Here is a 23,625-nt window from a genome sequence, read left to right as displayed (position 1 = left end):
CACGAATGGAAGTTATAAAGGTAGTTTGTATGCAGTTTTTTACCTGAGGCTCCTTAGCCGCAAGACATGCCGAAAGATATTATATATCGAAGGTAACTTATCGGCTACAGCATGTAACAGTGGTATTTCAAGTGTGTTTGAACCTTGTGCCCACGTGAAATGCCACCAAGATGTATTATAATATTTAGAATGGGAGAGGTTTACGTACTGTTATGCAGAGTTTTCACGGCTACTGGTTGAACTTGACCTTTGCCTTCCAGCTTCATAGTACCAAGGTAGACGCAACCGAAGTGACCTTTCGGAGAAGAGAAAATATATGTGCTTTTAAAAACAAACTTCCAAGGCTTCACAGAATGTTCAAAATAATCTCAGTCAGAATTATTTCAGTGAAATTTCAAAATTAGCGCCTGTCCCGCGTTTCTCGACTTTGTGAGTGTCTGTTCTGCGCCTAGGTTTTCCAAAATCTATGCACCATCTTGCCCAGTATCATGTTTTTCTTTAATTATATCATTTCCTGTTAACGTAAAACAATGAAGTACTTTCTTTAGTGAAGTCAGTGTCCGTTGTTTACGACTTCAACAACAGTGGAAAATAAACGAGTTCCAAATTGAAGTAATCTATGTATTTATACACATCGACAACTAATCAACACATAATCATTTGGAGACTATGTGCATGGCTTAGCGTAATTACACAGAGCACGAAAGATTACATGTACTTTTATATATCGGCATAACTCCGTGCGTATAGCACATTACGGAGTCTCATTTAGCCGTGTAATGACAATCAGTCGTGTATTTATAGATAGCAACCCCGAATGAAGTGTAAATGTTTTGCCAGCGTGGGCTAACTATAGTCTTCTACAACATAAATCTTTTGTTAGTTGGCCTTACTGCATGACACGCCTCTGCCTAAGCGTGAACGAATAACATTTAGGCGAACTTTCGCAAAACCATGAGACACATACTGAACGGTGTCTATCGGCACGCATTCTCGAATTGTATCGTTGCGTGCTGCTTTGCGACTATATAAAATATTGAGCCATTGTGAAGAAATATATTGCAATATATTATGTTCCTCATAAGTGCTGAGATTTTTTGTATTTCTGTATGAATGCCATTATTGCTATGTATTAATTATATTTTTGCCTGATGTTGAGAATTTTCAGAATTTCGTATCTTGTATTGTATTTTCATTATGTTTTTTATTCTGATTTTGTCACTGACATTTGTTACCCACTCCTGCTTGGGCCCGAACAGGGCCTGCAGTATTTGTAAATAAATAAATAAATAAATAAATAAATAAAATAGGAAAGAATGACGTTTCGATAGGACCACCAATGTTTGACAATGATGAGCCCGCCTGCATAAGCAATAATTCAATCTGCATTGGACGCATAACCTTATTGGTTTATACTTGGCTATTCTACGGCGCTTTTTTCCTGTCTGTAGGCTTCTGCATATCCATTCTAACCTGATTATTTTTGTTTCTCCCGCCTAATTCAATAAGTTACACTCAATGGCTTATAGAAACGGTCTTGTGCTTCGAAAATAAGAGACGACGCTCTCTGCCTATATACGATCACAATGAAATACCTTGACCGATAACAGGGCCCAGATGAAGCAGGCCTCGATGAATCAGTAAGTTATCTCTTTCAAGCATAGCTATGGTTGCTTCGTCGATGTCAAGTGGGACTTCCATGAGTGCTTGTTGGACGTCAGCGTTTCCCTCTCGAACGTAGCCTGCGTATAACAAAGAATGATAAATAGAAAAACGAGTAAAATAGTCGGCGTTTAGACTGAATATGACGAAAAAAAAATCAGCATATCCACGTGGTTAATGATGATGGGTGGGGCGAAGCGAACTCACGCTGCAGCACGGCGATGGCATTGGCGCGAGCGTGGTCCTTCTTGATGGGAGATATTGTGACTAGATTGTTTGAGAACCACAATCTGTTGCACACACCGCAACAATGGCCGAAACTGTTATCAAGGAAGTCCTGCTGGAAGCGCGCGTCGGCGCCTTCGGGCAGAGCCCGCCTGATGCGTTTTGCAGCCACTTCACGTGCTCGAACAGCCTCGGGCTCTGCCTACCGGTACGCACGCTTTCTCGCCGCTTCACGGTCCTTCACATTTTGAAGATCCGATTCACGCCGCAGCCGTGCAGCTTCGGCCTCGCGGGCTCGAACGGCGGGGTCTTCGCGCCGCAGCCGTGCAGCTTGTCGAGCAGCTTCGGCCTCGCGGGCTCGAACGGCGGGGTCTTCTCGCCGCAGCCCTGCAGCTTGTCTAGCAGCTTCACCCTCGCGGGCTCGAACGGCGGGGTCTTCTCGCCGTAGCCGTGCAGCTTGTCTAGCAGCTTTGGCTTCGCGGGCTCGAACGGCGGAATCTGCTTCGCGGCGTCGACGTGCAGCTTCGGCCTCGCGGGCTCTCACCTCAGGATTCTGTTTGCGAGCGCGCGCTGCCGCCGCCTTCCGCGCCCTCCGTTCCGCAGCCTTGTCTTCCATCTGGCGACTCCGAGCTAAAGAGAAAGGGTGCCAAGAGGGAGCCTCATGGCGCGTTACTTCTGAAATGTTGTCTTCGGGTGTCGTTGAAAACACGAGACGTAGTAAAGAAGAAAGAACGCCACACAAGCGAACACGCAAAAAAAAAAACGAGAGTGTCACTCGTCAACGTCGTCTTCTTCTACTGCATACCAGAACGCGTGCAGTAAAGAAGAAAGAATACCACACAGGCGAACACGCACGAGAGTCTCACTCGTCAATGTCGTCTTCTTCTTCTACTGCATACCAGAACGCGCGCTTCTCACGATCTAGAGGTGGCTACTACAACGCTACAAACGGAGGAAGGACAGACCCACGGCATAAGGAACTTCGCCCCTAAAAGACAAGTTCTCGTTCGTGCATGCGATTAACAGCTCCGCTTTTATTTTCATTTTAAAGACGATAGTCTTTCTTGGCGAACTTAAACGCAGAAATTTTGGTCTGTCTGTCTTTCTGTTTGTCGGCACGTCACTCGATTCAGCCACCCGGCCAAAGTTGAACCACTTGCTTACCGCCCACCCATCTTGAACTGGTACGGCTGTTCATACTTGTGAACGTTGTCGATCAAATAGTTAATATTACGCATATCTGAGGCGCAGCATCATTAGGTAAACATTAGGTGGTGTGTTCCTTTAATATAAAATACATAGAAACGCAATTTTAAAGACCCTAGTTTCTTAAGCTGCGCTGAAAATGCGACTACGCTGAAACTTGTGTTGTGTTTCGGTTCATGTTGTGATCAAGCTCATGTTGTGTTTCGGTTTCGGTTCAGTATTGCATTGTACGAATGACAGGGGGCGCCGCTCTGGCATTCCTGTTTTACTCAGGCGACGTGTAAATAAGAGAGATTGTGGAGAGTACTCGATGAGTTCGGACGTATCTTCTCCTTCGGCGCGTCGCGCCAAACCGCGTGTTCGGGCTGGCCGGCGTCCCCGCCGGTCGCGTTGGTCACCGCCGGTCCTCGCCTGCCGCTGCGCCGGGACTACCAGCCCGCAACACAGCACTCATGCTTCCCGACGTATTGCCAGATGCCGTCCATATCTCACGCAGCGTCTCTTCTATCGTCTTTAGACGACATTTGCAGCGAAGCACGCAGATACGCGGCCAATTTTTTCTGTCTACGGCTTGAAAGAAGACCTCACCCGCCGCCTCACACTAGCCTGGCTAGGGAAGAGGCGGTAACCCTTAGAGAACTCCAAACAAATAATATGGTGTGGGAACGCGTACAAAAAAAAATTCGGCAGATCCCACGCACTGTGGGAATCGATGTAATGCGAAGCAGCCAGCAAAGAGCTGCATACATCGCCTTGTTTGTCTTTGAGCCAAATGAAATCATTCATGCCATGGCATCTAGTCCACCATATATCGCATGTTTGCCATGCACGCATGCATGCACAATCTAGTGTACACCGTGCCAATGAAACGCATATTCTGGTATATAAATGCATGACCTGTCGTTTATGTTAATCACGCACTCGTGTCATGCCATACCAATTTTGGTATATATCACGTTAACAAAACGGCCGGAAGCGCACCATGGCAGTGGCATGTAAATCATACCGTACATGACATGCATAACATGATTCGCATGTTAAGACCTCTCATTTATGTTCGTCATACAGTCACATCGCGCAATACCAATTTTGGTGTATATCAAAGGAGCGAAATGGCCGCGAATGCACCATGAGCGTGGAATGTAAGTCAAGACATACATGACATGCATGTCATGGTTTTCATCTTACCAACTGTCACTCATGTTCTTCATACAGTCACAACGCGCAATACCAATTTTGGTGTATATCAATCTACTGAAACTGCCGCTAACGCATCATGAGCGTGGCATGTAAATCAGGTCGTACATGACTTGCATGTCATGATTTTCATGCTACCACGTCTCACTTACGTTCGTCATACTGTCGTGTCGCGTAACACCGATTTTGGTGTATATCACTCAAGCGAAACGGACGCGAATGCACCATGAGCGTGGCATGTAAATCATGACATAATGTCATGGATATCATGGTTTTCATGCTACCACCTGTTATTCGTGTTCTTCATAAAGTCACATCGCACAGTACCAATTTTGGTGTATATCAATCTAGCGAAACGGCCGCGAGTGCGCCATGAGCGTGGCATGTAAATCATGCCATACATGACATGCATATCATGATTTTCACGTTACCACGTGTCATTTATGTTCGTCATACAGAATGTCTCGTCATACCAGTTTTAGTATGTATCCCGTCATTTAAACGGCCGCGAGCGCCCCGAGACCATGTCATGTAAATCATGCTGCACATGACATGCGCGTCATGCTTTGCATGTTAGGACCTGTCATTTATGTTCTTGATAAGGCCGTGGTATGGCGCACCAATTTTGGTACACATCCGATTAACGGAACGGCCAGGGAGCCCAAAGGCCGTGGAATGTAAATCATGCCGTTCATGACATGCGTGTCATGATTTTCATGATATGACTTATCATTTATGTTCGTAATAAGGCCATGTTATGACACACCAATTTTGGTATACATCCGATTAACGAAACGGCCAGGAGAGCACAAAGTCGTAGGCGGCTAGATAGATAGATAGATAGATAGATAGATAGATAGATAGATAGATAGATAGATAGATAGATAGATAGATAGATAGATAGATAGATAGATAGATAGATAGATAGATAGATAGATACGCTCAAAGTCGTAGAAGTTCGCTAAGAAATGCTTCGCATTTAAAAGTATGTGAGACACCTAGCTCACTTGAAAATCTTCTTTTAGCACATAAGTACGAGAGGCTTAAGTGCCCTCACGATTTGATGTGTTGACCGAAGAGTCACTCTTATTGTGACGCTTCTCGAGGCTAACGACGCAGTCGGTGTGCCAAGTGCCTTTGCCTCGTTGACGACGGCGGCGGCGACCGCACAAGAACACCACCACGCCTGCAAGCACCACTGCGAGCACGGCGGCCACCGCTGAGCCAGCGATGACCTCAACGTGAGGATCTGGCTGCTCAGCTGCCACCAGCTTAACGGCACCAACCGGGTAGCTCTGTCCCGCATACACCACCTGTTCAAACGAAACCCACATTGAGCATTCGGAGAGCCTGTGCTCTGAGCTACTTTTGATGTTATCACTGAGAAGATTTTTTAAATAAAAGTCACAGTTTCGCCGCAAGGGCGCAGCAGTGAATGCGAGAGCAAGAAATCGGAATCTCACACGAAGAACGAAAAGCAGCTCGATACTTGCAGCGCGCCGCTGAAGTACAAAGAAGGACGTCCGAAAAGAACGCACAGGTATACACAGAACATGCATGAACTAAGAAGTGTCGTAGTTGTTCCGTGTTTGTGCTTGAGCAACGCGCTGCAAGTGTCGACGATGGAGGATCAGACGTTCTTAGATATTTCTTTTTCTTTTAAACTGCGGCACGTGGAGTGACCCTTCTGCGCCTCCTGCCACACGGGAGCGTCTGACGCAAGGTGTGCACGGTGTTTTTTTTTTTTTTTCGTTCCACATCCCGACTGGGTACAGAAAGGGGCCACTTTTTCGTGCGCGTCTCAAGGGCAGTTTTCAAATTGGAAGAAAATGTCGGAGCGTTGCGTGATCGAAAACACACTTAAAGGGACACTAAAGAGAAACAATGAATCGGTTTAGATCGATAAATTGTGCTCTGAGAACTCCAATGTCGTTAATTTCGCCATCACAGATTTATTAATAGAGGAGAAAATTAAGTTCAAAGTTTCATTTTTAAATTTCGAGCCGAAATCTCCCCGCCTGACGTCACGGATTTCAAAGTGTATTTATCGTATTTTGGCACCATTGGCACAACAAAATTACCCCACATTTGGTACGTTAAGTCTCTGGCCCCCTCAGAGGACAATGTACTTCATTTTTACCGATTAGGAACTACGTAGTCCCTAGTAGGCGCCGTCAAAACATGTGACGTCAAGGCGAATGGTGCGGAAACTTCAAGGTGGCGTCGCCACCCACATTCTGTTTTTGCGCGTTTTCTCGCTTACTAAGCTTCTTCTTGCAGCAAGCGGGGTGTTTTTGGTATCGTGAAAGAGTACTTTACTAATGTGACAAAAATAGTTTTGCTCCTTAGTGTCCCTTTAAGCTCCTCCGAGATCTGAGTACAACGAGCGCTAAATGGCGTATATAAAGAGCTCGCCGTTATTTAGCCGGCACATGCATGGCGTGTGGTTGAGTTCAATAAAGAAAAAATAGCGCGTGGTTGAGTTGTCTAACGCTGCGCTGGTGTGCGAGGGGTCAAAGGTTCGAATCCCCGGTCCGGGTGCTTCGGAATTTTTTCTTCTGCTTTATTTTTCTTTGTGAATTTTCATATATATACAAACATAAATATCAGGGACATGACGGCGACGGCGAAAATCCGCCGAGTGTGTCCATATAACTGCTATCGCAATAAAATTGCAGGGGCTACAGGGACCGCATGAATGAATCAACACCCCTGTTTTGTTCCCACCAGCACCGCTTCAACAGGTACAACAGTTCCCCCCATTGTAACCGACCTACCCACCTACCGATCGAACGACCCGATAACAAACAAACACTGAAACCACAGACATATAATGAACTTTTTGATAAACACAAGTTAGGAACGTTAGCTTAAAGGAGTACTCACACCTTTTTTCGAAGGCGAGTTTACTCTCCCACACAAATCTCCTGTATGCAGAGATGGCTCTGTGCAAGTGTGAAACTCTGCAAATGCTGATAAATTATTTTATTTTGATATTAAAGTCAATTTTTCCATGGCGCACCTACCGACATCGACACTAGCTTGACGTCAGGCTACTTCACGCAGCAGCCTGGCTAGTTGTGATGACGTCAGGTACCAAAACTTCTAAGATGGCCGCTTGTGCGTCACCAACGGAGCCTCGGTGCGGAGCGGCCGTGGAAATGTAACTATTATATTGTGCGAGCACGCGGCGAGAAGCTCATACTGTGTCGTGACGTCAGGGTACAGTAGGAACCGAAACTAGCTTTTAAAAGCATACTGTAATTACTTTTTCAGGGTGCACTCGCGCTTAGCCCTACAAGTTTCTAGGCTCTGGAGGGCTTGGCCTTTCATTTGACGCAAAAAAAAAAAACAACTGAAAGTTTTCGTTTGCGGGGTCCTTTAAAGGGGCCCTGCAAGACTTTCAGACTTAACGTCGCAGAAGAAGGCCTTACAAGCGCTAGTAGGCTTCCTGCGATCTGCTGGCCTGTTAGAACGACTCTGAGTGGAACGCTCTCGTGTGCGCGTGTGGTTGTGATTGTTTTTTTGCTTATTATTTATTTTCTCTCTTTCTCTCTTTCAACCTCGTATTCCCCAACTCCAGTGCAGGGTAGCATACCGGATACTATTTTCTGGCTAACCTCCCTGAATTCCTCTTATCTTTCTCTCTCTTCCTAAGTAATCATCGAATAAGTACATCAAATGAGTTTATTGACTCACGAATCGACTGTCGCAAAAAATATTTAGAATCCATCAAGTACGAGCTGAGTTACAGCGATTTGTCGCACGGTTTAAGCGCTTTTTCTCTCCTTTCGTACAAGCGAGCGCGCTGAAAACTACACAGGGTAGGGAGGGGGACGACAACGGGGCAAGAAACTACGTCCGTTGGTTAGCGCGCGTCATGACCTTGAGCACTTTATTTGCGCCATCCCGCGGCGGCCGCGGGAACTGTGCAGCACACGATGCTCAAAATTTATTCTTTTTTTTCTTTTTTCTTTCCCTTTTTTATACCACGGTGCTGAAGTCAACAAGCGAGAGCACATTGTATATGTTCCAATAAAGTTTTCAATCAATCAAATAATCAATCAAATTAGCCAATGGCCGCGGACTTTGTGTTTATGGCATCGTCATTTGGGGATTTGGGTATTATTTTTGAGAGAAGAGCGAGCCATTTCTAGCTGACTTTGAGATTTAATCGTAAATTCCAGGACGCGTGCTGCGCTAAAATGTTTGGCTCACATGTTCTCAGGAGCCTCGACTACCGATCGGCAGTGTTTTCTGACCATGCTGAAAAAGTGTTGCAGGGCTCCTTTAATGCATACCTAACTTCTTTTTTTTTTAGTTTCAGAAGATTCCTCTGAGGCATACAGCAGAATACGGTGTCATAGATACACATCAAATATCACACTTACACCAATAACGAAAGCCACTATCGCTAGATAACAAGATCGTCGTTGTTTCATGATGGAGGAGCTATTCGAAAGGTGCTTACTCACCTCTAACGCCAAAGATGAACCTTGTTCCAGAATGCCAGGCTTCACCTTACAAACAATTGAGCGAGAGCTCACATTGGTGAGATTGCAGGCGTCGTCCAAGCCATTGACACGGACCAATACCACCTCATGGTCCATAAAAAGTTCGAAGTGGTGTCCCTAAAACACATAAAAACACGTTGTCAATACACACATGGTAACCAGTAAGTTATCACCGATCTGACAGCATCCCCAGTTGAAAAGCCCTCATGAAACACTAATATCATTAATTGTCATAAGGCGTAATCATAATTAAGTGGGGCAAAACTTCAGGTGAGGCATTGAATCACGGAATACGGTCCGTAGTTTGCTGATACGTTAGCGAGCATGTGTTCATCGATAATGACGCAAGCAAGTGGTCTAAGACGGGTAACCCTTCATCCTCCAAAATCCCTTTAGAACACCATTAAAAAGATTGCTACAAGTCGGTGTTAGCCGGTAGGTTATGTCGGTTTAGTTACCAAGGCGACAGTGCGATATCGAGCATTCACGAAGACCGCATGTATTCAATGACAGCGACCAGAAGTACAGCAAATGCAAGATTATAAGGCGACGCATTGATGCCGGTAGACATACTCAATACCAGCTCATGTACGATAACTCAAGTTAATGGCACACATTTGCGAGAATACCATTGGCTTCAAAATTGCGTTAAAAGAACTATAATCCCTCACCGTGATCCTAATTGTAGGTTCGCTGGGGTCGATGGCACGTTCCACTTCAGGAAATCGCTCGAACTGTGGCTCCGGTTGGTAGGTAAACGTGAAATGTCCATTGTCGCCACTTGCGGCCAGTGGAAGAGTCAGTCCATCCATTTGGAAGCTGATCCGCACAGGAACAGAGTCGTTCAATGCTTTCAAATCACTCGGGTTCATAACAGATGAATCCATAAGGGAAGTGCCAGGGCACAGCATCTTGGAGCCTCCCTCCAGAACGCGACATTCCTGCAGTGCATAGCATTCGTTCAAAAAAACATTTCATTGACAGTTTCAGAGGCTGCAACTACTTGGCGCGTGCCACGATAATCGACGCGATGCGTCTCATTTAACCTGAAAGTACGTCTGCATGAAGACGTTTCGCTTAGCCTCCAAAGCTTGTACCCGAGAGATTTCAGTAAGACGTAGAGTGCGCGCGGACACATTTTTTCTGTAAGGTGGCCTCAGTGTAAACAGAACGTCTAAAGCGGGTGAGGTGAATGCTGCTCAGCAGTGTATATTGTCGCGCCCTTTTATTCAATGTGTCCTCGCTCGGAAATCTGAAGGAAAAAAAAAAAAAGGAAAACGAAAGCCTCACAATGTCCCTAATGCATTCGCCTAAGACGTCACGAATGCGAAAGCCACCACCACCACCACCACCATCATCATCGGAGCTTGAGTGGCCACGTGAGCTATTGCACCGCACGCCACCTTTTTTAGGCCGCCAGCGTCTTTGTTGATGACTGACGGTGGTGAAGATGAGATGGTGAAGATAAGCTCAGCCCTTTGTAACGGGTTGGCAGCTTTGAACCCCCCACTTGTTCAGCAGTTAAGATGGTGTGACACTTGATGCAACTCTACTCTTCTACCACGCAGTATTACATCTGTTAACATGACTTATTGCCCAACATGATGAATGTACAGGGCCTTTTCCCAAAGTGGTTTCAAGAACTGGCGCGGCAATGAGGTACAATACCTGACCGCCACGCAGAATACCTGGGTTCTTTATCGGCTGAAAGCCACATGGGGTTTTCGTGCCGCATGCCGCGTTTTCCAAGGCCAGCGTCTGTCGCGGCATTTAATTAAGGGTCTCGGCCTAATAAAAAAATCACTAGTTGTGACATGCTTTTTCACTGCCTCCTCGCTACTGTGCAAAGCATATTCGAAGAACGGGTTCATAAACTACAGATGTGAAATTCCTGTAAAAAAATTGTTATTGGCCATATCAGCTATCGCCTGTGAGCTTCTGTATGCTCTCTTCTAATGATATAGTCTTGCAACTTGAATACGCACGAACAGCCTTTCTTATATGCGAAGAAGAATGTCACATGCTTAAACAGCCTCTCACCTTTCTTATGTACTCTGTCTGCTCTTGGCTCAGAGAGGTCACTTGAGTGATGATGACTGGCAGAGCAACGCTGTCCAGATGTGAGCCTGTCACTTCAACGGAGAAGTTCCGACTGTAAATCGTTATTGTACCGATCGTAACCATCATGATCAGCACAACTAATTACGCTCCCGTGAAAACAAATTGGTCTGCATAGATTCATTAGTGACGTCTGGCCAGACGATTTTAACGAACAATCTAATTACTGTGAGCATAGAATTTGAACTACTGCATTCGTTTGGCACAATATAATTTTAGTTGCCTTTAGGCTAGATGAACCTCAACGTGCGAACGTCAGCGAACATCAGTACGTACTACCAAGAACATTTTTAGCTGTAGCACCCCAAAATTCATGATTGCCACTTGCCTGAAAGTAGCCCTCTTGGGTTTTATGTCATCGATGACGGGATCCGGCTTGTACATGAAATTGGAGCTCGGAATGGCGGATGGAATGAAAGGAACTTCCTTGCCGTCTATAGTTAGGATGACTTGCATCTCCTGGCCCACCATGCTTCTGTTGTCGACGGCAGGCGTCGAGCACTCCAGGAACGTCGAGCTTACCCTGTCACAATGTACATATATTAGTTGCTTCTCGTATAGGTGTAATATAAGCGGGTACTGAAGTTCGTTCAGAAACTGGCTCACACACGGCTCGTATCTTAAGTGCATACCTGTAGATAGTGCATCCACCTCCTCCCATTGTCACGCCGCGTTCTCTTCCACGGTGGAGGTTTGATCCAAAGAGAGTGATGTTCGTTCCTCCAGCCGCTGGGCCATACCGTGGCTTAAGACCGGTGAATATTGCACTCCGCTAACAGGAACACAAGGAAAAAACATGGCTTATCCCTCCGTCATAGGAATCGGTATAACACGAAAGTGAAACGTGTCTTCACAGAAGTAGTGCTTATTGTGTAATGATATACGAGAGCTTGTACAACGTCTATTCGTGTTTGGCAGCTATAGCACCGTTTGACGTGGATGCACCCATGTTGACATCATGTCTCTATCGCGACGACTAACGCCCATGATCATGATTAAACCGTTGTGGTAGCTGACGGTGTGAACATATATTTGAACACAGCGAATCGTGAATCCCGCGTAAGGATGATATCAACAAGCTCACAATCAACACTGGCACCCGGTATGCACTTCTTCAAAGGTGTGCGCTTTCTAGTAATGGGTAGCCGACGCCTGTGCTCATGCATACATAACACACACTGCGCTTCAGCAACACGGGAGGTAGAGGTTCGTAGCCTGAGCCGCAAACGCGTGCGTCCCGCTGGCCTCTGTCTCGCAGGCGCTGCTCTCGCTCCACAAAGGCACGACATTCGCCCGTCGAAATCGCGTCCTTTCTGCAACGCATATTGCAGCAGTTTTGTTAGTCGGTGCTCTCGCAATGGAAGCAGTCGGCGGCGGAGAAATCCCGTTGGAGCACGTGGAAGCTGCACTACTCCGATGAGCCCACGCACGCTAACACGAAGCCAAAGGCTAACTGCGTCGAGGGTGCCTCGGCGACGCCAGCGCGGCCACTCTACCTCTCTGTTATCGAGACGCTTCAACCGCTTTAACCATGACCTCAGATATCGCGTGCAATCTCGGAGTAAGCGCTAGTAAGTGTCGATCGTGAAGCATTGCTTCTTTTCACCTCTCACAGACGGCGGCACTGCACCGCTCCGCCCGCCGCGAAAGAGAATGTGTGAAAGATATAAAGCGCGTTCGCGCCGTGCCTAGCATCTCTCGAGATGGCTTAGTGGTTAGGGCGTCGGGCGCTTGCCGTCGCGGCCGCAACGTCGTGGGTTCGATTCCCAGCGGGGTATCTTTTTCTTGTTTTTTTCTTTTTCACCCGTTGGTGTCCATTTTATCAACGTCATATCCGTGACGGATGTACTTGGTGGACCCCGGCATAAAACACTTTCGTGTTAAAAAACATGGTTGATCCCTCCGTCATATGAATCGGAATAACACGAAAGTAAAACGTGCCCTAGAAGTAACTGAATGTTTACTGTACATTGATATAAGAGAGTTTGCACAATGTATATTGATGTCTGGCAGCTATAGCGCCGTTTAACATGGATGCACCCACATTGATGCTTGGTGGTACATCTCCATGCCGACGATTAAAGCGCGAGACAGACGGTACGATTTTCCATGCGATGCGACGGCCGACGCGGCGGTGGGGGAGAGGGAATGGTGGCTGTCCGATGCTATGAAAGGTCACCATTCCGGTTTCCCCACCGCCGTGTCGGACGTCGCATCGCATGGAAAATCGTGCCGTCTGTCTCGCCCTTAACGTCCATGTTCAATGATTAAACAAACCCTTGTGGTAGCTGTAGTAGTTAACGGTGAAAGCGTAATCAGAGAACGAGTTGTGATAGCCAGAAGAGCGTCGCATATTTGACGCAGAACTTGGTTGCCATCCTGCGGCATGTTAAATTGTGATTGAATACCACGGCCGCACTAGAGGGAAACGCAAAGCGCGTCGTGCCGCCGCGGTAGCCCGGCCGCAATTTTTCTCGGGGCGAGCGCGTAGGCCGGGAACGCGGTGTTACAGGCAGGTGAGCCAGGCGCGCGTCGCAGAGCTATTTTTGATTTGATTAGCGTGATGCTATGAGCGAGGCCGACGCTTTTACGACGCTTGCGTTAAGGTCTCCACCTCGCGGTGTGTTAAGGCATTGACAAAATTGCACTTCTATTGAAAACGCGCCGAATGGGACGAACGTGTAACGCGTTGCAGGTACTAATCGCGAAAGCCACATTAATGACGAATTATTCTACTTTGCCGCTCTCAGAGGGCAACACCACCCCACCGACCGGGAGAGTGGTAGATATAAAAGGCGCGTTTGTAAAGCCTCCAGAGTCTGTGACCGTGGCGCAGTGGATAGCGCGCCCGGCATCTGTTGTTGCGGACCGAGTGGTCGTGGGTTCGATGCCCGTTGACGGAACTTTTTATTGCGATAGCAATTACATGGACAGTCTCGGCTGAATTTTGCCGTCGCCGTCGTCATGCACCGTATATGTATAAGTATGCATATATATATATATATAAAAGCCCCAAAGAAAAATAATTCAGAAAAATGTTTCCGAAGCGCGGAATCGAACCAGGGACCTCTTGCTCCGCAGCGAGTGGCGCTAGCCACTACGCCACGTAACGCAGATCCTCTACGTAGCTAACGGTGAGCGTTTTATACACACCCCTTAGCGCTGGACGGACTCGGAGACGGCAGGCGCTTATAATCGTTTCTTCATTACCAGCGAGATGGCGCGAGGAGCGCGTCGGCGAGCTCGCTCGCTCGCTTCTTCTTATGTTTGCGTAGGGAGAGCCTCGCCCTTCCGCTGTCTGCTCGCACGGTTTTCTCGTGCTGAGGGGAAGAGGGATGTTTCACGCTTTCATCGTGTCCGCGCTCATGTTACGGAGCGCACGAAAGTCACTCGAGCTCAAGGGACGCCGCTAAACGAACAAACAGAAGATGCGCGCGAACTATCAAGTGTCACAGCTCGACATTTGAAGCACGCTAGTTTCCTCCGCTGCTTCGGCCGTCTTTGCAACAGGAGCGCTGTTCAAACTGAGAGTATCCATTGGCGAGCCTCACTGCGTATAGCATTAGTTTCTTGCTATCGCATTCATTGCTTCGCCCTTGCGGCGAAACTGTGACTTTTTTTTTCTTTGCCATCTGATCGTGTACACTTTTTCGACGTCATTTCCGTGACGGAAATACGTCACCGGAGTCTTGGTGGACCCCGGCATAAAACACTTTCGTGTTAAAATGTGTTTATATTGGAATTACTATGGGTGGTCTGACGGTGACAGTCAAGCAGACAATTGTGAATAATAATAATAATAATAATATCTGGTGTTTAACGTCTCAAAACCACGATATCATTATGAGGGACGCCGTAGTAGAGGGCTCCGGAAATTTCGACCACCTGGGTTTCTTTAACGTGCACCTAAATCTAAGTACAGACAGTTGAGAATATTGTTTTGACAAAATCGCTAAATAAAATGAACACCGCTTTAGCGCTTCTTAGCTTCTCAATTAATGATGAGCAATTAGCAACGGTAAAAAGCAGACGTCTGCCCAGGCTTATGGGAATGCCGCAGAATGCAAATGTTAAGTACGAACAAATTGATTCCCTCTTGTGTCGTCGATATCGAATAATAATGCGTTCTTTTGCGTGTATGTACCGACAACGGTTATTAGGCTGAAGTGAAAACTTATGTAGATTAGCACACGTGATTGATTTCCTAACTTTGTCTTTTATACAAGAGAAAGAGAGAGAGAAACGAAGGGTAAAGGTAGGGAGGTTAACCAAGCTTTGGATCGATTGGCTACCCTACTCGTGGGGTGGAGGAAGGGGGAATAATAGATAAGATAGAGAAAAAAGAACAGTAATAAAAAAAAAAGGAGAAATGAACAGTTAGTGCCAACACACTCAACAGCATTTTCTCAGTTATCCATTGTATCGGTGCCCTTCGTTATTTTCCGCGGCCATGACGTGCGTTTGCTATTATATAGAAGTTTGGAGTACAACATATCCACATCAAAGATAGCCCAAATACTGAACACTCCACTATGATATGACAGGTGACCGCCCCTCATTCAAACAGCCAAGCGGATGCCACAGGAAGCGAGGAAGGACAGTAAAAAATACGCACAACTGTTTGCGCAGTGGTAAGCGAGATGCTGGTCGTGACTTCCGGCTCTATGTAGCTGTCCATTTCGGGCGTCGGCAAGTAGTAGAAACTGAAGTAGCCCGCTTTGCCGAGGCGGTCAGGTGGCAGACGTAGGCCGTCCATGTGGAAGCTAATCAACGCCGGCACGCGAAACCGGTGATTCCGCAGTTCGTCTCCGGTGATCACTGAGAACTGCAGCAGAGACGGTCCGGGACACAGCATCTTGCGGCCTCCCATCAACACGCGACAGTCCTACGAGACAAAAAGTTGTATAAGACACAATAATCACTGTCACTATACATTCACTAGACAGCTCGAGGCCACATCAAATAGTTGTGCAAAAAATGGCGGCCACAAAGCAATTTACCCTTCTACAACGCGAAAAAAAAAATAGTCACAGCTTCGCCGCAAGGACGAAGCAATGAATGCGATAGCAACATATTGGAATGTTATTCGAAGTCTTTTAAAGAGGCCATGAACCAATTTTCCAAGTAATCATCGAATGACCTCAGTGTCGGAGTGTATTACCCCACGAATCCATTACCGGAAAAATTTCTCGAATCCATCAAGAACGAGTAGAGTTACAGTGGTTGGTCGTGTGCTTTAAGGGCTTTCTCTATTCTCTCGTTCCGACGAGCGCGCTGGAAGCTACACACGGAGTGGTGGCAAGGGGGAAAGAAGTTAAGTCAGGGTGCCTCGTCACCTTGAGCGCGCGTGATGAAACGCGATCACACACACACTCTCTCTCTCTCGTGATTCTTGTTCGCGAGTGTGCCTCACTGCGTAATGTTAGCACACTACGGAGTGCGGCGCCGGCACGTGGCGGAACCCCGTGGCAAGAAGTCTACCTGATACAAATGCCGCTCTTGATTTATGTCGGCTATAGTCCAATAGCATGCTATCTGCTGTTCGATGTCAAACAGCAGGGGCCGGCAGCTTCGCAGAGAGTGAGCACATGATCCTGTACGGGCGCCTGAGAAAATGACAACTGCGTGCTCCGCTTGTAAACGTCCTTGCTGCCCAAGAATCATAGCAGTGCGTGCTATCCGCAGGATGTGTTTTCTCACCAAGCCAGAGAAGTGGTTCATGACTCCTTTAAGTGCCACATTAGATTTCAAAATTTCTTGCGCACTTACGGCTGACTATTTATGGAGTGGTTACATATCTTCCTTGTGGAATAGCATTTAAACGTTTCGCGCGACTTACAATAAGCACGGATTCTTACCTTCACTAAGATCTGTCTTTTCTTGAAGTTGAGAGAATCCACTCGAACTACTATCTTTGGAGCTGCGGCGCTGTCCAGAAAGACACCGTTCGCCACAAGGGTGAAGTTCTCGCTGGAAATGGTAAGTTGTTGCTGTGACCAAAACTGTTACTAAATTTTCACATGATCTTGTCTCTATAACCGTCTCAATAAGCACCGATTTCTCATCTTTTCACAGAGATAAGTCCATTATTACAAGCCCATTTCTTTGTAATTATCGAAAAGGGTTTTGGCGCTATAAATACCAAATGTTGTCACTTCCCACGTCGCCAGTTTTGTGAGATCATAGCTCAGTGCGCAGAAATAACTTGTCTAAAAGGAAAGAAACGAACCATGCAGCAAAATGACGTATACTTAAAGCCCGCACAATCACTGGAACATGCCGGCAACAAGAGCGCTTACTTTCAGCAACGTTATACCGAAGCGGCATCACACTTGTGCTGGACCGAGAATTCCGGACTCACATCACAGCAAATTTTACTGGGAGGACAGACACAACGAAGGCTTGCGCAACATTTACGCATCACCGTAGTGATTGTTACGGATTTGACTCCCTCAATACTTACTGTATGATCAGATCAAGAGAGTCAAGCCCGTCACCATCACTATGGTGACGGACTTGATGCGCACCAGCCTGCGGGCGCATCGCAGCCAGTCTGCAGCAACCTATGTTCTGCAAACCAGCCTGATGAGCACCAGCCTCCACCAACCGATGCACTGCAAAAACTCAGTGACGAGGTTGTATGAATGTTGGAAAACACATAGCTAGCACGCTACTCCAGCCAGAGTCTAATGGTGAGGCGCAGCGCGTGTTCTTGTGTCGACTTGATACAAAATAGAGATCCCCAACAAAATAAACTGGACTGTCCATCTTCAACCATATTTCACTACTTAAAACTGGACTTTCAATATGGTAACTATGCTAATTAATTTTGATCTGCAGCTTCAACGAAAAACTGCTACAGCATTTGATGTTCCTATGAGAAGTTCGCTTGAATGTTCCGAAGTTACTCTGTCTCAGACAAGGACTCCACATATTCTACATTAACTACATGCAAGCGCGCTAAACTTATTCTCATTTATTGATTTATTCGCAACTTACTTGTGGCTTGAACACTAAGCGAGAGGGGAAAAAAAAGCTTTCTCTTATTTTTATGCCTTTTTTTCTTTTTAAGAGTATTAGTTATTGTTCACTAATAAAAACTTTTCATAATGACACTTCTGTTCTGTATGGCTACAAATGTTGGGATAAAATTCAATGGCGTGGTTTCTTTTGGCTACCTTTAACTTGAGTTCTGGCTTCTTTTCAAATCTACCCAACGGCAACCCTGGTATAGCCACGAAACAGTTCGTAGTCACAATTCTTGACGGTTACATACCTGAAAGTTGCATTGGATGGAGAGATGTTGTCGATCACTGGGTTCGGCATGTAAGTGAATGTTGGGCGTCGGCCATCCGACGTAGTGAAAGGAACCTCAGCGCCATCTATAACCAGCCTGACTTGCATCTTTTGAAGCGATCTAGGGCTTACGGAGCTCGTTGAACAATGAAGAAACTTATTTTCCACTCTGTAGTAACAGACCGAAAAAGAGGACTCAGCTGTCATTCATTCATTCATTCATTCATTCATTCATTCATTCATTCATTCATTCATTCATTCATTCATTCATTCATTCATTGCCAATAATACTCAGTGCCGTCAAAATAGCGTTGTATATAGAAAGATACTACGAAAATATATTTACCGCAACAGAATCATAGTAAGTAGCACATCGAACACCAAATACCTACATCGCGAAATCACTTGCACGGTCTCTATAGATTGAAATAAGATACCTTCTAATACCATGATCAAGTCCATCCTGACGAACCATGATATTGAGTATGCATAATAAATTTCCTGTATTTCATCTTTAAAATTTTATTTGCCAGTTTGCATTACGCGACGAAACTGTTAATGTATTATTCGCATTGTGTAACAAGGTCTTGTTAATTGTGTCATTAAATAACGATATTTTATGATATTTTATTGAATTATGTTGTTCAATGGTCTGCGTGCCAATATGTAATAAGGAGCACAGGTTTTCTTTGAGGCTCTATAGCGTTTAGCCTCCGATCCCGATCCCGTAAGATTACAGGACGAATAAACGTCAGTTCAATTCAAAAGAACTTCAGACGCATATTTAACGATAAGATCCTAATTACGTTGCTGGAGAGCATGAAAAAACACGTCTTCTTTTTCGGTCAGAGTCTCGCTTAGCGAGACTGTCAGAGCAAACATCATCTTCCTTGTCTGCATAAAACTCCCGTTCCCAGTTAGCGAGGTTACACCTATTGTGAATTATTACACATTAGGAACAAGGAAACGACAGAACACTATAGCGGTAGTAACGCATTTGCACAGATATTTAATGCATCGTTTCGCCGACGGGCCACTGAGCCTAAATAATGAGCTAAAAAAAATTCGGCAGATCCCACGTTCCGACCATTTGGGCACATCACTATTGTTCCTGCGTTATCTTGTGACTAGAGAAATATTATACCGCTAATCTCTCTTGCGTTTCGCTGTTATCTGTTTAATAAAATCGGTTACTTTACTGAATTATAGTCATGCGTTTGCAGGCCTAAGGTAAAATCAACTCGCTGATTGCACAGGTAATTGCAGGTCTTCGCGAGAAGCCTTCGTTATGCAGTGCACACACACAAATAAGATTAATAATAATAATAATCAATCAATCAATCATTATATTATTACGTGCCCAGGAACAACTGTGAGGTCTTTGTGCAGGCGCACGCAAAAATAAAATCAATAAAAATAAACAATACAATACAGACAGTCTTCAGAAATAAAAAGAGCAAAAACACGTAGACAAAGAGAAATGAACACTAAAGGGGAGGAGTAAAATAAGACAATATGAGAAATATTGAAGGGGAATAAAAAATTAGATTGCACATATACAACTATGCGGAAAGACGGAGAAGGGAAGACTTTGTACACTGTGCCATACTATGTCAAAACAGTGCAAAGCTCGCATAAAAACAGTGATTGTGGACTATGAAAAACGTCAAGATCAAGAAAATTATAATATAAAGACTTTGTATTCTGTGAACGGTAGAGTGTTGGAAGAAGCAGGCGGGTACATGAAACGGTCTGTTCTTTCTGGTTAACTTACGCGGAATTCGAAAATTAACACAATTGAGAAGTACAGGGCAGGATATGAAACCGTGGACTAGCTTGTAGAGAAATAAGAGATCAGAACGATTTCGTCGGCAGTGAAGTGATGGCAGTGATAATGACTTAGCAGTATTTGAACGAGATCCAGAGTCATTTTTAGCAAAGCGATGGTTATATATGCTGAGGAATTTTTTCTGGACTCGTTCAATGGTGTTACCGCTGGATTGAGCAATGCCATTTCATATCACGGACGCATACTCAAGTTGCGGAAGGCATATTGCCGTGTACAATTTGTGTAGGGCCATGGGAGACCTGAATTCTCGAGATATTCTACAAACACATCCGAGAGAACGAAGGCCCCGCATAGCAGCACGCTTAAGGTGAGAAGAAAAGTTTAACGCGCTGTCAACAACAACACCAAGATCACTGATTTCATAAACCTTGCATAACGGCACAGAATTGACAAAGTATTGAAATGACACGCTAGATGTTTTGCGAGTGATAGACATGAATTTTGTCTTTGAGGTATTTAGAGAAAGGTTATTGCCGTTGCACCATTCGGAAAAAGAACACAAATCTGACTGCAACAAGCGACAGTCGTTAACTGAATGAATTTCTTTAAATATCTTGATGTCATCGGCATACAAGAGGAAAGAAGAATTACGAATGGCAAAAGAAACATCATTAGCGTAAATTAAAAATAGGAGTGGGCCTAATACCGACCCTTGAGGGACCCCACTAGTCACTTTATACAAAGAAGAGGTTTGGCCATTTACAGCAACATAACAAGATCTATTGAGCAGATAGCTGTGCAAGAGATTCACAATCGACAAGTCAACGTCAAAGTTCGCAAGTTTAACCATAATCAGTGTGTGGCTGACTACGTCAAAAGCCTTGCTCAGGTCACAGTAGATTACGTCAACCTGTCCTCTCTGAGAAATAGGTGTGGAGATCTGCGTCATGAAACTAGCAAGATTTGTGGTAGTTGAGCGGCCAGCAAGAAAACCATGTTGATTTGGAATCAGTGAGTTTTTCACACTAAAAGACAATATTTTGTGAAGAGCCAGTTCGAAGATCTTTGATGTGGCACATAGTAGAGAAATCGGGCGATAATTAGAAACATCTGTCTTAGAGCCCGACTTAAATACTGGGAAAACACGAGCAGTTTTCCACATGCTAGGAAATGTGGAAGTGTCCAGGCAGTTATTAAATATCGTAGTCAGTACTGGGACAAATATAGTACCATATGCTTTTAGTATGGCGGAGGGGATGCCATCTGGGTCACATGATAAGGATGGTTTTAAGCGCTTAATGCATTCGCTGATAAGATTTTCATCCAGCGACAAAGCACTGGATGAGCTAACCGCCTTGGACTGTTGTCTGATATCAGTGCTGGAGTCTGAGGCCTTATAAACGGATGAGAAATGTGTGGCAAAACAGTCAGCGACGGCATGCACTTCTACCCCATTTGAGTCTAGTAGTCTGAAGGACTCTCCGCTTTTGCTAGACCGTTTACGCACATACTTCCAAAACTCAGCCGGCCTGTCAGAGGCGCTTTTTTCTAAGAATTGAATGTACGAACTATGATCCCGTTTATATAGGCGTTTAGAGAGAGTTCGAAAAAAGCTGAACTCCTCCTTCCACTCGCTGGATGGAGAACATTTAGATTTCCTGTGTGCGTGATCTTTATGCTTCAGTGCACTGATAAGTTCAGATGAGAACCAGTGGGGATATTTACGTTGTTTAGGTGTATACTGGGGAATAAAATTAAGCATGCTGCTCAGTACAAGCTCCGTAAACCGATCAACCTGGTCATCAACATTAGGTTTGTCAGTAACCTGTGACCACTCAACGGTGGACAAGTGATGATAGAGGCCCGTGTAATCACCTCGCTTGAACGAAATCTTGGAGATTTGTTTACGTAACTGCTGTAGCTCGTTGTTTCGGCTGATGCAGATAATCTTACGTTAAGTGGTGGGTGGAATTTGTCCGGACGTACAAGAGAGATGTCGGAGCGGGAAACTTCAAGGGGTTGATCGTTTGACACACACAGGTCTAAGACGTTGCCACTGGAATTGACGACTGAGTTATGTTGCAGTAGGGAATTAAACGCCAGAAAGTCCAAGAGCAGGCTGCACTTTTTCTCTGTGAAATGATTGTAATGAGAAAAAGTAAGCGTGCTCCAGTCAATTCCAGGTGCATTGAAATCCCCAAGAACAATAATTCTGTGCCCACTATGAGAAGATATCACAAGTTCAATAGAAGACATGACATCGTGAAACGAGGCAGGGGAAATGCTGGGCGGTAAATAGAAGCATCCAATCAACAATTTTTCACGGCGCTCAAGGTTGATTTCTAGCCAGATCGACTCTTCGATAGTTTCTAGGTCTTTCCGTCTAACGGATTTCAGTGAATTGTCAATGGCAATCAGCACGCCACCGCCTTTCTGTTTGGTTTCACTGAAATCTCGGTCACGGCGGAAGGTGGTGTAAGTCGGGGGAAAAAAGTCCGATGAGAGAATTTCAGTGCCGAGCCAGGTTTCAGAAATAGCGATAATAGGAAAACAAGACGAAAGAACATTAGAGAAAAACTCCAGTGTCTTGGTACGCAGACCCCGAGCATTTTGGTAGAATATGTCTACGTTACACGGCACTTTCGTTTCCAGTCACTTGCTCAGAGGGATGAAGCATGTCATCGCGCAGCTCCCCACGAAATGGCTTGAAGAGGCATCCGAGGGGCCACATCGAAGGGTCATTCAGGCGTTGTAGCGTTTCCTCGTCAACTTCGATATAGAATGAAGAATATGACTGGAATCTTGTTTGAAGTCGCCGGCAGGAAATGGGAGACATATCGAATGAAGCAATATGTTTTTTGATGTCAGCAGCAGTGGTGTCCGGGCTCAGCTTCGTAACAAAAATGGCCTTTGGCCGTTGTGGCCGTTGTGGCCGTTGTGGCCGTTGTGGCCGCTGAGCTACAGATATAGTGGATGTCTTCAATGCTCCAAACGAGGCGGGTTTCTTCTTTCTTACACCCTCAGTTACCGCTGCAGAAGAGGCTGTCGCAGGCATCACACTGACACGCTCGGACGTGTCTACGTCACATGGCGGCGAATTCGAAGATGAAAGAATTTTGGACAGAGGTTGTTCAGAGTACCCAGGTTGCTTGGAGGTCACAGATCGGCCAACGGTCACCTGCTCTGGAGGGATCACAGGTGCCTTCACTGACACGGCGGCCGTGCGGCGCGTCAGCTCCTCACGCAGGAAGCGGACCTCTGCACGAAGGGAGGCGACCACACGGGCTTGTTGTTCAACACCGCGGGAATGATCCTTGCGGAGGCGCTCGTTTTCTTCGCGTAGTTGGGATACCTCGTCGCTGAGGAACGAGATTCCCTCCAACGCGTCGAGGAGGAGGCGGCGCAGCCCGGCGAGGTCACCACCCGTAGGGGTGACCTCGCCTATAATAATAATAATAATAATATAATAATAATAATAATAATAATATAATAATAATAATAATAATATAATAATAATAATAATAATATATTATTTATTATTATTATTATTATTATTATAATGATTATCAATATTTCTCATATTGTCTTATTTTACTCCTCCCCTTTTGTGTTCATTTC

At 45.5% G+C, this 23,625-nt stretch overlaps 1 protein-coding gene across 1 annotated transcript in view; it reads right to left on the bottom strand.

Annotated features, from left to right (window-relative positions):
• The window catches only part of LOC119397461 (hepatocyte growth factor receptor), a 37,841-nt gene that overhangs the window by 3,313 nt on the left and 10,903 nt on the right, over positions 1–23,625 (bottom strand). Inside the window, exons 7-16 of the mRNA XM_049416576.1 lie at positions 18,199–18,387; positions 16,781–16,892; positions 15,548–15,807; positions 11,251–11,445; positions 10,845–10,956; positions 9,476–9,745; positions 8,766–8,921; positions 5,348–5,603; positions 1,596–1,742; positions 209–295 (exon numbers count right to left, since the gene is read on the bottom strand). Of these exons, the coding sequence (XP_049272533.1) occupies positions 209–295; positions 1,596–1,742; positions 5,348–5,603; positions 8,766–8,921; positions 9,476–9,745; positions 10,845–10,956; positions 11,251–11,445; positions 15,548–15,807; positions 16,781–16,892; positions 18,199–18,387 (1,784 nt within the window). The remainder of the gene's footprint in view (positions 1–208; positions 296–1,595; positions 1,743–5,347; positions 5,604–8,765; positions 8,922–9,475; positions 9,746–10,844; positions 10,957–11,250; positions 11,446–15,547; positions 15,808–16,780; positions 16,893–18,198; positions 18,388–23,625) is intronic.

The sequence above is a fragment of the Rhipicephalus sanguineus genome, chromosome 6 (assembly GCF_013339695.2).
Source record: "Rhipicephalus sanguineus isolate Rsan-2018 chromosome 6, BIME_Rsan_1.4, whole genome shotgun sequence".
Classification (NCBI taxonomy): Eukaryota; Metazoa; Arthropoda; class Arachnida; order Ixodida; family Ixodidae; genus Rhipicephalus; species Rhipicephalus sanguineus.
Note: the sequence above shows the minus strand (reverse complement) of the source record. Positions and strands in the feature narration are given on the sequence as shown.